The following is a 15,171-nucleotide window of genomic DNA, read 5'->3' on the forward strand; positions in this document are numbered from 1 at the left end:
ATATCTTACTCGATGCTACTTTATTCTATCTTACTCTATGCTACTCTATTCTATGCTACTCTATTATATCTTACTCTATGCTACTCTACTTTATTATATCTTACTCTATGCTACTCTATTCTATGCTACTCTATTCTATGCTACTCTATTATATCTTACTCGATGCTACTCTATTCTATCTTACTCTATGCTACTCTATTCTATCTTACTCTATGCTACTCTATTCTATCTTACTCTATGCTACTCTGCTCTACTTTACTCTATTCTACTCAGGTCTAGAGGAAGGGTAGGAGAAACCACTACAAGACTTGATCCAGAATCCTCCACTGTTGGTCCTGGAGCTACACATCAAAGGAACTCCAAGGTGATGCAGTATGATGAAAGAAAAACCATATCCACCATTAACACAATATTATCCACCATTAACAGACTAAGCTGTCTCTCCCTTCCCCTACAACCAGGTCTCAGAGAGAGGGACCGGGGCTGTGGGTGTCTCTTCCTTCCACTACCCCCGCTGGTTCACCGCCCAGAGGTCTGAGATGAACTTCTCTGGACTCACCAGCGTCCCGGACCTCCAGTACCCAGCATGGCTCCAGCACTGTGATTCTGCTGCTTCCCTGGAGGATCCCTGTAAACACGGAGGTAACCCACACCACACCTCAGAGACTCTGACCAGGCCAGGAAGGTGTACCTCTAAGGCAGGGGTTCTCAACGCGGGCTCTGGGGACCCTCAGGGGTGCTCATGGAGGTTTCAGGGGAACACTTAACCCCCAACTCCCAATGAGGGTTGGCATGGAAGGTCGTCTACCTCCTGAGCCACTGTCGCCCCAGTGTATAAAAATTGCACTTTGCAGAAGTATTAGAAAGACTTTGCTGTTGAAATAGTTTTTTAGTGACTTTGACTAACACCTTTAGTGCTAGAAAAGATCAAACTCTTTATAAGTGACTTTGACTAACACATTTAGTGCTAGAAAAGATCAAACTCTTTATAAGTGACTTTGACTAACACATTTAGTGCTAGAAAAGATCAAACTCTTTATAAGTGACTTTGACTAACACATTTAGTGCTAGAAAAGATCAAACTCTTTATAAGTGACTTTGACTTAACACCTAGTGCTAGAAAAGATCAAACTCTTTATAAGTGACTTTGACTTAACACCTAGTGCTAGAAAAGAGATGGTAAAACCAGGACACGCTGTCTCTAGATCTCCTTGGCCAGGGGAGAGTTAACAACATGTTTCCCATAGTTAGTACAACACTAAAAGGTTCAACCCAGTCAAATGCTCCATCATCGTTAAGATCTTTGTCCCATGATCCTGTTAGATCCTGTGGGTCCAGGAGTACCGTGGCCCAGACCCAGAGCTCCCTCCTGGCTCACAGAGCTGGACGACTCCCTGGAGGACGAGCGGCAGCATGAGGTACGAGGACAGGACCTCGAGGTGGGAGACTCACTTGTTTTTATTGGCAGCTTTTTAAAACTTTATTGTAGTTCTATGACTTTGTGTGTATACTGTATTTTCTATTTCTTTTAGTATTTCTGTTTTTGTATTGTACAGCACTTTGGTACAACTTCAGTTGATTTTAAATGTGCTATGTAAATAAAGTTGACATTGACCTTGACCTTGGAGGAGAGAACACATCAACATCTGGATCAACAGGCTTCACGTTATCAGCTGGAGAAACTCTATTTTCTGTTCTGGTCATTTCACTTGTGCAAGCCAGCTGTGTTTCTTCACATTTATATGTGTGATTATCGATTGTTATAGATCCTACATGAGTCATTATTTAACACATCTTTCAGAGTGTTATAGATCCTACATGAGTCATTATTTAACACATCTTTCAGAGTGTTATAGATCCTACATGAGTCATTATTTAACACATGTTTCAGAGTGTTATAGATCCTACATGAGTCATTATTTAACACATGTTTCAGAGTGTTATAGATCCTACATGAGTCATTATTTAACACATGTTTCAGAGTGTTATGAGATCCTACATGAGTCATTATTTAACACATGTTTCAGAGTGTTATGAGATCCTACATGAGTCATTATTTAACACATGTTTCAGAGTGTTATAGATCCTACATGAGTCATTATTTAACACATGTTTCAGAGTGTTATAGATCCTACATGAGTCATTATTTAACACATGTTTCAGAGTGTTATGAGATCCTACATGAGTCATTATTTAACACATGTTTCAGAGTGTTATGAGATCCTACATGAGTCATTATTTAACACATCTTTCAGAGTGTTATGAGATCCTACATGAGTCATTATTTAACACATCTTTCAGAGTGTTATAGATCCTACATGAGTCATTATTTAACACATGTTTCAGAGTGTTATGAGATCCTACATGAGTCATTATTTAACACATGTTTCAGAGTGTTATGAGATCCTACATGAGTCATTATTTAACACATCTTTCAGAGTGTTATAGATCCTACATGAGTCATTATTTAACACATGTTTCAGAGTGTTATGAGATCCTACATGAGTCATTATTTAACACATCTTTCAGAGTGTTATGAGATCCTACATGAGTCATTATTTAACACATGTTTCAGAGTGTTATAGATCCTACATGAGTCATTATTTAACACATGTTTCAGAGTGTTATAGATCCTACATGAGTCATTATTTAACACATGTTTCAGAGTGTTATGAGATCCTACATGAGTCATTATTTAACACATGTTTCAGAGTGTTATAGATCCTACATGAGTCATTATTTAACACATGTTTCAGAGTGTTATAGATCCTACATGAGTCATTATTTAACACATGTTTCAGAGTGTTATGAGATCCTACATGAGTCATTATTTAACACATGTTTCAGAGTGTTATAGATCCTACATGAGTCATTATTTAACACATCTTTCAGAGTGTTATAGATCCTACATGAGTCATTATAGAGACGGAGCGGGTGTGTGTGCGCTTTGAAAAGGTTCCTCCATCCTAGCGTATCTGCCAGTGCAGGTGGGTGACTGTCAATCAAAGCGCATTGCGAGTATGGGCGGAGCCCAGCCAAAAACAGCTTGTACTTTGGAAGGGGAGAAAGTGGTGCACTAAAGTACTTGATTAAAAATACAAAACCATGAATTTTATTGAAAAAAAACCTTGCAGATGTGTTCCATAGACTCACAGGAATTGTGTAAAATTGGCCAAATAGTGAACAATAGGGGACCTTTAACAAGAAATGTTTTCAGAAAATGTTGATTGATTTATTTGCCCATAATGGTAAATTGCAGGGACATAACGCTTCAAATTAGCAGTGCAAATCTGTTTAAATTTGTCATACAATATTTTTTTATTGAGAAAGTGTGTAAATCACTAATAGAACAAAAACAACAACAGTTTTTTACATTTTTCCTTTGGATTTAAGTTTAACAAAAGAAAAACAATACAAAATTATGTTTTTAACTAACAACAACAGTGCCAGTGCAGTTCAATTAATCTTTGTATTCAGTTCAGTTCAATGCAGTTCAACTGCCAGTGCAGTGCAATAACTCAATAATAATTAAATAATACAAAATAATAATTTGTTTAGAATAAATCAGAAAAAATGAATGTCCCTCGTCTTGTTTCTGCATAATATAATGATGGAATATAATCTTTGTGTTGCTCAGGAAGATGAGCGGGACTTCTCCAGAGAGCAAGCGGCTGAGAGGATGTCTCTGGAGGGAAGTCTCCAGGAGCTGGACAGCAGCAGGTTCAAAGGTCAGTACCTTCTTCCTGCAATTCTACACTTAAAGGAACACGCCGACATTATGGGAAATGCACTCGCCGTCTTCTCTCCAGAGTCAGACAAGAAGATGGATACCAGTTTCCTCTCTCTGCGCGTTCAGTAGAAAGCTATCCTGGCTGCAAGCTAGCCTAGCTTAGCGCAAATGAATGGAAACGGATACGGACCACTAGACTGGCTTAAGACTCCGGGTGAGGTGTTTTTTTTCCTCTAACCGGGTCCAGCATGCACCTCTCTCTGGGGCCGCTGGACGCAGAGGTGGAACTGATCGGGTCTCTGGGGCTGCTGGACACACAGGTGGAACTGATTGGGTCTCTGGGGCCGCTGGACGCAGAGGTGGAACTGATTGGGTCTCTGGGGCTGCTGGACACACAGGTGGAACTGATTGGGTCTCTGGGGCTGCTGGACACACAGGTGGAACTGATTGGGTCTCTGGGGCTGCTGGACACACAGGTGGAACTGATTGGGTCTCTGGGGCTGCTGGACACACAGGTGGAACTGATTGGGTCTTCCTGTCTGACTTTGGGGAAGATGGCAAATAAGTGTTTCCCAAAAATGTTGGAGTTCCTTTATGAGACTGTGATCGGCAGTGAAAACTAGGGATGCTCGATATTGGCTTTTTTACAGATACCGATATACCGATATTGTCCAGCTCTTAATTTCCGATACCGATATCAACCGATACCGATATATGCAGGGTTTCCCCCCCAAAAAAACGGAATAATTTCAGGTAATTAACATTACATATCTCTTGTTGTGGAATTAGCACAACATTATGCATACTTTTGACAATAAATAAAATCAGAATTTGTTCTTACTTGCTTGCCTGGGTAAAATCTTAATTTTTTTTTGAAAACCGATACAGATATTTTCCGATATCACATTTGAATGCCAATATCGGTAGGCCGATAATATCGGACATCCATAGTGAAAACCCTTAGGTGATATTCTTTTCTCTTTCGTTTTAAAACCATTTCAACCCTTACAGTGAATAATATCACAGTTGATATTCTTTAGTGCATCAGTTTGGTCGTTTGTTGATTCCTTCATACGTCTTCAGCAGTGGTTCTTATTGTGTTTGATTCCTCCATACGTCTTCAGCAGTGGTTCTTATTGTGTTTGATTCCTTCATACGTCTTCAGCAGTGGTTCTTATTGTGTTTGATTCCTTCATACGTCTTCAGCAGTGATCACGTCTTATTGTGTTTTCTTCCTCAGACGATAAGATCGAGAGTTTGATTCAGACAGCTGAGCGGGTTCTGAGCTCTTCGTCTCTGTGTCTGGGAAGAAGAGGAGGAGGAGGAGGAGTAGGAGGGGACGGCAGAGGAGGAGAGGACTTTGCCTTGAGGGACCCTGCTAATCGTCAATGGATTCCGGGACCAGGCAAAAAAAATAATAATTCCCCCCAATCCCAGGACACCCACATCCCCAAAATATGAAAAGGGAAAACAACATTGAGCATGAAAAAAAAAATCACAAATGAACAAATAACACTACCGTAGGATTGCGGAACAAACGGACTGCCAGACGGTTGTTAGATGCAATACATGTGAAGTGCAATGTTTACTTCCCCTTCCTTATACAATATAATACGTCATCACCACGTCAACCCAGTGTGACTACATAACATCAATGCCCTCTAACCACACCCTGTGCATAACATTGAACATGGATGTGACAGAATGTGAATGTGAATTCTATTGTCCATTATTGTCCCCCACACTACAGTACATTACTACAGTACGAACAGACAAAGGGGGGGGGGGGGGGGGGGCTGTATCCCAGGCCCAGGATCAGGGTCTGCACGGCTGATAAAGGCTCTCCAAGTTCTCTGAAATTTGACTAGAGACTAGGGATGTTCGATATTGGCTTTTTTACCGATATCCGATATACCGATATTGTCCAACTCTTAATTTTCGATACCGATATCAACCGATACCGATGTATGCAGGGTTTCCCCCCCCCCAAAAAAACGGAATAATTTCAGGTAATTAACATTACATATCTCTTGTCGTGGAATTAACACAACATTATGCATACTTTTGACAATACATAAAATAAGAATTGTTCTTACTTGCTTGCCTGGGTAAGTAAAGGTTAAATAAATGTTAAAAAAAAGTTTTTACATTTTTTTTTTTTAAACCGATCATTCCCAATATTACATTTTAATGCCAATATCGGACATCCCTACTAGAGATCCTTTCAATGAGAACCTTGTTTCTTCTAGTTTTAATAGACCCTGGGGCACTAAGCTTTAAGCTACCATGAAGCCACTGACATGAGATTGCAAAGGAATCCATCAATACCAAACGTGTCACACACTAGCTCTACGGGTTACCGTGACAACCTCACATCTCTAGAGTGCAAACGTATCGCAACTTCATTTATGTGGAGAGCACTTTCCTGCCGTTGTTTAGGCCGACAATATAAGTACATAAAAATTCATCCTATGTCCATTGAATGGCTGTGAATGGTGTTTTGATTGATTGACTCGTAGTGGATCATATTTTTTTTTTTTTTTTTATTATTGGTCTTTTTCCCCCTCCATTTTCCTCCGATTTTCTCCCATCCCAATGTTAGTCGTATGCCAATTCCCAGTCCCTTCCTGGTCGCTGCGCTTTACCCCCCACAGTCAGATCATTTGGGAGAGTGGAGGCTACCACGTGCTTCCTCCGACACACGTCCAGCCAATCACCGCTTCTTTTCACCTGGCAGCGCGGATTCTCATTGAGAGGGCGTAGCGTGTGGGAGGACCACACTATCCCCCTCACGTCCAATCCGCGCTTAGCAGGCGCCCCGACCGAACTGTAGGAGTCGCTGTTTACAACGACCCGGACCCACCCCGCCAGCTTCTCCCACCCTCTGATACAGCCAATTGTATCAGTGCAGACGGCCAGCCAAGCTGGTGACAACCCCGGAGCTGTGAGCTGGATTCGAACAGGCGAACCAAGCTCACAGCTCCGGGGCTGGTGACGAACGCAATCTCCGCTCGACCACCTAACCGCCCCTGTAGTGGATCATATTAATAAAAAAACTTTTGTTTGTGTTTCCTTTATCCTGACAGTTCCCTGTAACAAGCCTGCAAGCCCCGCGCCAAATAATGGTCCTATACGGTACACTGAGGAAGCTATGGCTGCTGGCCCCGTGCCAGATAATGACCCTGTCAGCCCGGGGAGCACTGAGGACCTACTGGATGCTGAGCGCTCCTGGGACGCCCCGCCCGTCACGTTGTGAGTCAGTCTGCACCACAGTCTTTAAAAAAAATAATAATAATGTTTATTCATTTAAATGTTTAATTGATTGACTTTTCTGTTTCTACACTGTGTTTGTATTTATTATGTGCTGTATATTCCTCGACGTCATTGTAAACGAGAGCTTGCTCAGAGAGAGGATTCTCAATGATCCTTCAAGATGAAGTGCTCGTTGAATTGAATTGAATTTACTTCCCCTGCAGTAAATCACCTGTTCCAGTAGGGGGAGCAGGAGAGACACTGACGGATGGAAGACAAGAGGTCTGTGGCTTTCTTCTCTTCTTCTCTTAGAAACGTTGTATTGGTTCTATTAAAGAATCATACCGGTGTTATTCTGAGTGTGATGCTGACCGTCGGCATCTTCCGTAACCCTTTCCATTCCATTGTTCATGGTGGCATCATGGGTGACAGTAGGTAGAGCAGTTGTCTGGTAATCGGAAAGGTTCCCGGTTCGATTCCCGCTCCTCCCGGCAGCGAGTTAAAGTGTCCTTGAGCGAGACACTTAACCCCCTAACTGCTCCCGATGAGCAGGTCGGCACCTTGCGCGGTCGCCTCCGCCGTCAGTGTGTGAACGTAGTGAGCGAATTAATGTGAATTTGGATCAAAGCTGTTACCATCCAGTCGGCGTCGTGGAGAGACGTGTCGGGTTCCTGCAGAAGGAGAAGCCATTCATCCTGAGGAGTTAGATCATCCGTCTCAGTAGAAGCAAATGTGTTTCTCTTTTTATAAAATGTTTGGGATGTTTTTGGTAGATATTTTATTGGTTTTTGCCACCGGGCAGTCCGGTAGAGAGAGAGGAAGTATGGGAGATAGAGGGGGGAGGACATTCGGGGAAGGTCACCGGGTCCGGGAGTCGAACCCGGGACGGCCGCGTTGCACTGCAGCGCTGTACGTGGTGCGCCACCCTGGCGCCCCAGCAGATGTGTTTCAACGTCGGATAATTGGTTCACTCTTCCCCAATGGAGCCTCCTCCTCAGAGCAGCCCGCTGCCATTCAGAGACCTCTGAAGGTCAAGCAGTAGTCTGACCAGTTTGTTTTGTGATGGTTTTAGGGCCTTTGAGGTGCTTTGGTACCATGAGGTGCAAGCATAGTCGTAGTACCCTTGAATGAGTGCTCCTGCCAGAGTCTTCAGGGTATTCTTGTTGACCAGAGAGGAGATCCGGTTTGTTGGTTGACTTTTTTTATTACATTGGATGCCATTTTGTCACAGGAAGGATTTGCCTCTAGGATGGAACCTAGGTATGTAATTTCATCTTTCCTTGTGACAATATTGTCACCCACTGTAACTGAGAAGCCGTTGGCCTTGCTGAGTTTGTTATTTGAAGAGAATGGACTCTGTTTTGCCCATGTGTAATGATAGTTTGTTATCAGCGAGCCAGGTGCAGATTCTGCCGAGTTCAGAGCTGAGGTTTTTTTTTCAACCTGTAACTTGTTCTTGTCAGAGACCAGCAGGGCTGAGTCGTCCGCGAACAGTAACAAGTTGCAGTCACAGGTAGGGCAGGGGAAACGGGGGGTGGTAGGTTGGAGGAGGGTGCTTATGGGTAGGGAAGGTTGAATGCTAGGGAGAACAGGTAGGTTTTGAGTCTGGATTTGAAGGTGGAGATAGACCAGGTTATTAACCCCATTGATTATGTATCTCTTCACCTTAGCCTTTTAATACATTCTGACACACACACTACATCCACACTGTGATTATTATATTGTAAATAAGGTCTATTTTATTGTTGTTTTAATCTCTGCACAGCTTTTATTCTGTCTATTTTATGCTCATTCTATGTCTGTTGTTACTGCTGTGAAGCACGTTGCAGTTGCTGCTAGTGGAGCATGCAAATGTAAAGCATTCATTCCAAAAGTGACGTCACTGATGCTTGAAATGCGTGAGCTTTAGTGAAACAACATGGCAAATGTACAAAACGTTGCTACCATGTAACATCTCCGGTCTCTCTTTCTTTGTCTTTCTTTTCTGTTCTCCCAGCTGTTAACAGGCTGTTATGCTACCTGGCTAGCTAGCTACCTGTACCCAGCATGCCGTTCAGTGGTGTAACAGTTAATAGGGTCCCCTCTCAATACTTAAATGGGGTGGAGGGGTCGTAATTAAAAATACAAATTTCAACAAATGCTTAGTAAAGAAAAATAAGAGACAAAAGTCCACAATGCAAAGGTAAGCAAGAAGAACACGGATCACAATAGATTAGACATGTCATCATTATCTTATCTGTGCAACCTCTCCGTTGTGTCTCCCAGGCCTGCGGTGCCTTTCCCTGGGGCGGCAGCAGCAGGAAACACCCTGGTCCTGTGGAGGCCCTGAAACAGATGCTGTTCAGTCTCCAGGCCATGGAGGTGGAGGTGGACCCACAGCCCAGATCGGTACCCAGATCCAACACACACACACACACACACACACACACACACACACACACACACACACACACACACACACACACACACACACACACACACACACACACACACACACACACACACACACACACACACACACACACACACACACACACACACACACACCACACACACCACACACACACACACACACACACACACACACACACCACCTGCATGTCTACTGGATCAGTACCAGCTCTAAAATAATGCAACAGAACGATGTCTTTTCAGTTGTCCTGCCTATCAGACAAGATGTCCTCACAGTGCCATAGATGTGAAGCATTCTCACACATAGATCAATCATTGAACAGGTCTCAGACAAAGTGTGACTGACTGACTGACTGATGGACAGACATTGCCAGTCACCAACATCACAAAACAAACTGGTCAGACTACTGCTTGACCTGACTCCTAGAACCCACCTCACCCCTGCCCATTTTGACAACCTAGGATGGCTCAGAGTAGACGACAGAGTACAGCAACTTGCAATGGGCCTGGTCTACAAGATACAAAATGTGAACCACTACCCACCTTCAAAACCGCTCTCAAAGAGCACCTAGGGGAGGCTGCAATTCGAAACTGGCCCCCGTAAATGTCTGAACCACCCTCCCACCCACCCACCCCCTCCTAATGTCTTTCCTCCCCCTCGTATGTATATATTTACTGTTATGATCTCTGTTTAACAGTACTGTATATTTTCATATCTTGTATGTCACAAATGTAACAGTACTGTATATCTGTATGTCATGTATGTCATAAATGTCATGATTAGATTAGATGATTAGATTAGATTATTATATCTGTATATCTGTATGTTGTGTATGTCATAAATGTCATTATGAATTGAAAATGGGGGACCCTGATGTAAACAAGACGAAAGTCTTTCTCTGGTCTGCATCCCCTTAACAATTGTGTGTATTGAGCCGTACTGTATTGTACCCATTCTGCAATCTGTTAAATAAAGTTTTCAATCAATCAATCAAACCTCTGAAAATGACTGGTTTCTTGTATTTTGTGTTGCAGACGTCTGAGGTTCATCGTGAAGTGGAGGACTTGGAGTCAGCTCCAGGCGAACAGTGTTTACAAAGGTACCCTCGAGCCAGTTGTAGCGGTGGTCAGCCCAATATAATCAAATATTTAAAAAATTATAATTCTGCTTTGGGCGCCAGACAACCTCAACAAATGATATAAGCCAAATAAAGCTTACTGTCCAATACCGGTTAACTCTAGTAACCTCCACTACAACAAATGAGCTTGTGATAAGGGTTTGAATAAGAGGCAGGAAAACAGTATTTAGTGAAATGATATATGCTCCTGTATTCAATAACACACAAAAACAAGTGCAAAATAGCAAGTTAAACAAAACCAACAGTCCAGATTGTGTGTGTGCTCAGTGAATGTGTGTGTGTGTGTGGGGGGGGGGGGGGTAGCAGGCTGGGGTAGGCTGAAGTGGTGGCTGAGGAGAGCTTGGAGATTTGTAGGGGAAGCTGGGAGAACAGGGACACTGGAGATCTTGAGTAAAGGTGGTCAAGTCCGGGATAGTTGGGGTTTTTAAGAGACAGTTCATTGAAGGGGTTAACTTGCTAGCACTGGTGTCCTCTCTTTACAGGTGATACTCTCTTTGATCGGCCATGTTGTAGGCCACAGGATATATGATGAGTCTGTCACCGTTCCCTCCAAATCGACTTGTTCTTTGCCTTCTTAACTCGCGTTTTCCGTCTCCATATTTCCCTTGCTCTCACTTTACTCCTCTCTCCTGCTCTGCTCCACTTTGCTCTGCGTCACTCTCTGCAATCAACTCAGCTGAGGACCTATATGGCAATTAGACTGCCAATAGGCCACTCTGCTACACAGTATCCAGGTGTATCTATTTGAACATGATGGTACTAGCTAGGGATGCACCCATAAAACCTTCCCACTGCTAACCAAAACCCAGAAAACCTTCTCACTACAACCCATAAAACCTTCTCACTGCTAACCACAACCCAGAAGTCCTTCTCACTGCTAAACAAAACCCATAAAACCTTCTCACTACTAACCACAACCCCGAAGACGTTCTCACTGCTAAACAAAACCCAGAAGACCTTCTCACTACTAAACAAAACCCAGAAGACCTTCTCACTGCTAAACAAAACCCAGAAGACCTTCTCACTGCTAACCAAAACCCAGAAGACCTTCTCACTGCTAACCAAAACCCAGAAGACCTTCTCACTGCTAACCAAAACCCAGAAGACCTTCTCACTACTAAACAAAACCCAGAAGACCTTCTCACTACTAAACAAAACCCAGAAGACCTTCTCACTACTAAACAAAACCCAGAAGACCTTCTCACTACTAAACAAAACCCAGAAGACCTTCTCACTACTAAACAAAACCCATAAAACCTTCTCACTGCTAACCACAACCCAGAAGACCTTCTCACTGCTAACTATAACCCATAAAACCTTCTCACTGCTAACCATAGCCACTGGTGTATAAACAACTGGTATATATAAACCACTAATATATGAACCACTGGTTTGTATATATATAAACCACTGGTATACTGTATATGAACCACTAGTATATGAACCTCTGTTACATGCTGAGGTCTATGTGTCTGCAAATCAAATTTCCCCTGAAGGATGAAGAACTGAACTGAAGCATTGTTTCCGCAGGGCCCTTCATCACCTCGAGAGACTGAAGACTCTGGTGGAAGAACCTAAAGACAAGGAGAGACGGAAGACTCTGGTGGAAGAACCTAAAGACAAGGAGAGACTGAAGACTCTGGTGGAAGAACCTAAAGACAAGGAGAGACGGAAGACTCTGGTGGAAGAACCTAAAGACAAGGAGAGACGGAAGACTCTGGTGGAAGAACCTAAAGACAAGGAGAGACGGAGAGATGGGAAATAAAATGATAATCCTAAGAAGACGAGGAGAACTCGTAGGAGAAGCACCTCAGGAGAAGGATCGTCTTTGTCAGTGTTTAACCAGGAGGTCTTCATCTGTATGATGTTCTTCAGTGTTTAACCAGGAGGTCTTCATCTGTATGATGTTCTTCAGTGTTTAACCAGGAGGTCTTCATCTATATGACTATATGATGCTCTCCTCTACATCCTCTGGTTATTAACCCATCTGAGGATCTATAGTGTATTCACTGAAATGTATTTATTATCTAAGAAATAACAGAAGCGATTTATTTTGCACATAATCTCACACACGTCCAAAAACTCATTCATTTAGTTTGAGTAAATGTGTTTGCTAAGGCCATCAGGGACATTGAATCCTTGTGTTATGTTAATTACAGCTCCAAAAAATTATCTAGATGAAAAAATAGCACTACCTTATATATATATATATTGGCAAAACTGTGCTGGGATTCAGGAATAACACATGTCAACTGTTAAAAAGAGGTGCCAAATCAGTGAGAAGCACAAAAAAAAATCCAGTGCCTTAAGCATTTGTGTGATAGTTTCTTTACACTGTTTGACATTTAGCGTGTAATGATAACCTTTCATATATATTTGACACCTTGTTTTCATCTTCTATCCTATTTTGGGATTCCCAGACACTTCTTAGGACTAAGATCCATCTGTTACAATTACATACAGAACTAAGTTAATTAAAAGTGATGGTCTAAGTCTCTACTGTTCAGTAAAAGTGATGGTACTCTTCTTGTTGTTTGTACCGTTAAGGTTCAACACACTTGTAAGTTATCCTGCCAAACCAGATGTTCTCTTTTGGGCTCATTGACTGATCCCATGTAGGGGAATCTTTCCACATTAAGGCTTGCCATACCAACACAAACCTTTAGGGTGAGCCGTTCCCTTGGAGATGTGCATTGCAGCAGAGATGTTCACTTTATTGAGATAGAGCTGTGATGACATCACCATGGTATTGAGTAGATAGATAGATAGATAGATAGATAGATAGATAGATAGATAGATAGATAGATAGATAGATAGATAGATATACACTTTATTGCCATTTCAACACTGTTGAGCTGTGATGATGTCACCATGGTATTGAGTAGAGCTGGGAGCTGTGATGATGTCACCATGGTATTGAGTAGAGCTGTGATGATGTCACCATGGTATTGAGTAGAGCTGTGATGATGTCACCATGGTATTGGGTAGAGCTGTGATGTCATGGTATTGAGTAGAGCTGTGATGATGTCACCATGGTATTGAGTAGAGCTGTGATGTCACTGTGGTATTGAGTAGAGCTATGATGTCACAATGGTATTGAGTAGAGCTGTGATGTCACTGTGGTATTGAGTAGAGCTGTGATGTCGTCATGGTATTGAGTAGAGCTGTGATGTCGTCATGGTATTGAGTAGAGCTGTGATGTCGTCATGGTATTGAGTAGAGCTGTGATGTCGTCATGGTATTGAGTAGAGCTGTGATGTCGTCATGGTATTGAGTAGAGCTGTGATGTCGTCATGGTATTGAGTAGAGCTGTGATGTCGTCATGGTATGGCATTCTGGCTCTAAAAAGTGTAATGTGGCGCAGTGGTTAGAACTGTTACCTCACAGCAAGAAGGTCCTGGGTTCAGTGGTTAATACTGTTACCTCACAGCAAGAAGGTCCTGGGTTCAGTGGTTAGAACTGTTACCTCACAGCAAGAAGGTCCTGGGTTCAGTGGTTAACACTGTTGCCTCACAGCAAGAAGGTCTTGGGTTCAGTGGTTAACACTGTTGCCTCACAACAAGAAGGTCCTGGGTTCAGTGGTTAATACTGTTCCCTCACAACAAGAAGGTCCTGGGTTCAGTGGTTAATACTGTTGCCTCACAGCAAGAAGGTCCTGGGTTCAGTGGTTAGCACTGTTACCTCACAGCAAGACGGTCCTGGGTTCAGTGGTTAATACTGTTCCCTCACAGCAAGAAGGTCCTGGGTTCAGTGGTTGGTACTGTTGCCTCACAGCAAGAAGGTCCTGGGTTCAGTGGTTAGTACTGCTGCCTCACAGCAAGAAGGTCCTGGGTTCAGTGGTTAACACTGTTGCCTCACAGCAAGAAGGTCCTGGGTTCAGTGGTTAGTACTGTTACCTCACAGCAAGAAGGTCCTGGGTTCAGTGGTTAGTACTGTTACCTCACAACAAGAAGGTCCTGGGTTCAGTGGTTAGCACTGTTGCCTCACAGCAAGAAGGTCCTGGGTTCAGTGGTTAGTACTGTTACCTCACAGCAAGACGGTCCTGGGTTCAGTGGTTAATACTGTTCCCTCACAGCAAGAAGGTCCTGGGTTCAGTGGTTAGTACTGTTGCCTCACAGCAAGAAGGTCCTGGGTTCAGTGGTTAGCACTGTTACCTCACCCCAACCACAGACTCGGGTTGGCGCTACAGGAATCTCAGGTCCACAATGCCAACAGGCTCAGAACAGCCCCCCCCCCTCAGCTGTCATCTTGCTGAACTGCAGTGCACCACAGTGACAGCCCCCTCACCCCCAGACTCAATCTCTCCCCCCACCCCACCACCGGACTCTCTCTCTCTCTCTCTCTCTCTCTCTCTCTCTCTCTCTCTCTCTCTCTCTCTCTCTCTCTCTCTCTCTCTCTCTCTCTCTCTCTCTCTCTCTCCATACCATATGGTATACCAGTTATTTACTTTATGAACAAATCTGCCTACAACTGTCTTACATCTGTACACCATTTTACACAGTACTCATAACTACCTTCATTATACCACTATATCCAACCTATAGTCTACACTGTATGTTAGCAATGTACAATATATATATATATCATATCCATACATACTCTCATTAGTGAAACCACTGGTTAGTATAGTTTATTACC

At 43.0% G+C, this 15,171-nt stretch overlaps 1 protein-coding gene across 1 annotated transcript; it reads left to right on the top strand.

Annotated features, from left to right (window-relative positions):
- Positions 1–309: 309 nt before the first annotated feature.
- On the top strand, positions 310–12,133 carry LOC311238442 (uncharacterized protein). Its single transcript, XM_084326504.1, has 7 exons — positions 310–364; positions 462–642; positions 1,324–1,418; positions 3,638–3,728; positions 9,248–9,370; positions 10,430–10,494; positions 12,064–12,133. The coding sequence occupies exons 2-6, from the start codon at positions 540–542 to the stop codon at positions 10,435–10,437; spliced, it is 420 nt and encodes a 139-aa protein (XP_084182630.1). The 5' UTR covers positions 310–364; positions 462–539; the 3' UTR covers positions 10,438–10,494; positions 12,064–12,133.
- The last annotated feature ends 3,038 nt before the right edge of the window (positions 12,134–15,171 follow it).

The sequence above is a fragment of the Notolepis coatsorum genome (assembly GCF_963971535.1).
Source record: "Notolepis coatsorum genome assembly, chromosome: 12".
Lineage (NCBI taxonomy): Eukaryota > Metazoa > Chordata > Actinopteri > Aulopiformes > Paralepididae > Notolepis > Notolepis coatsorum.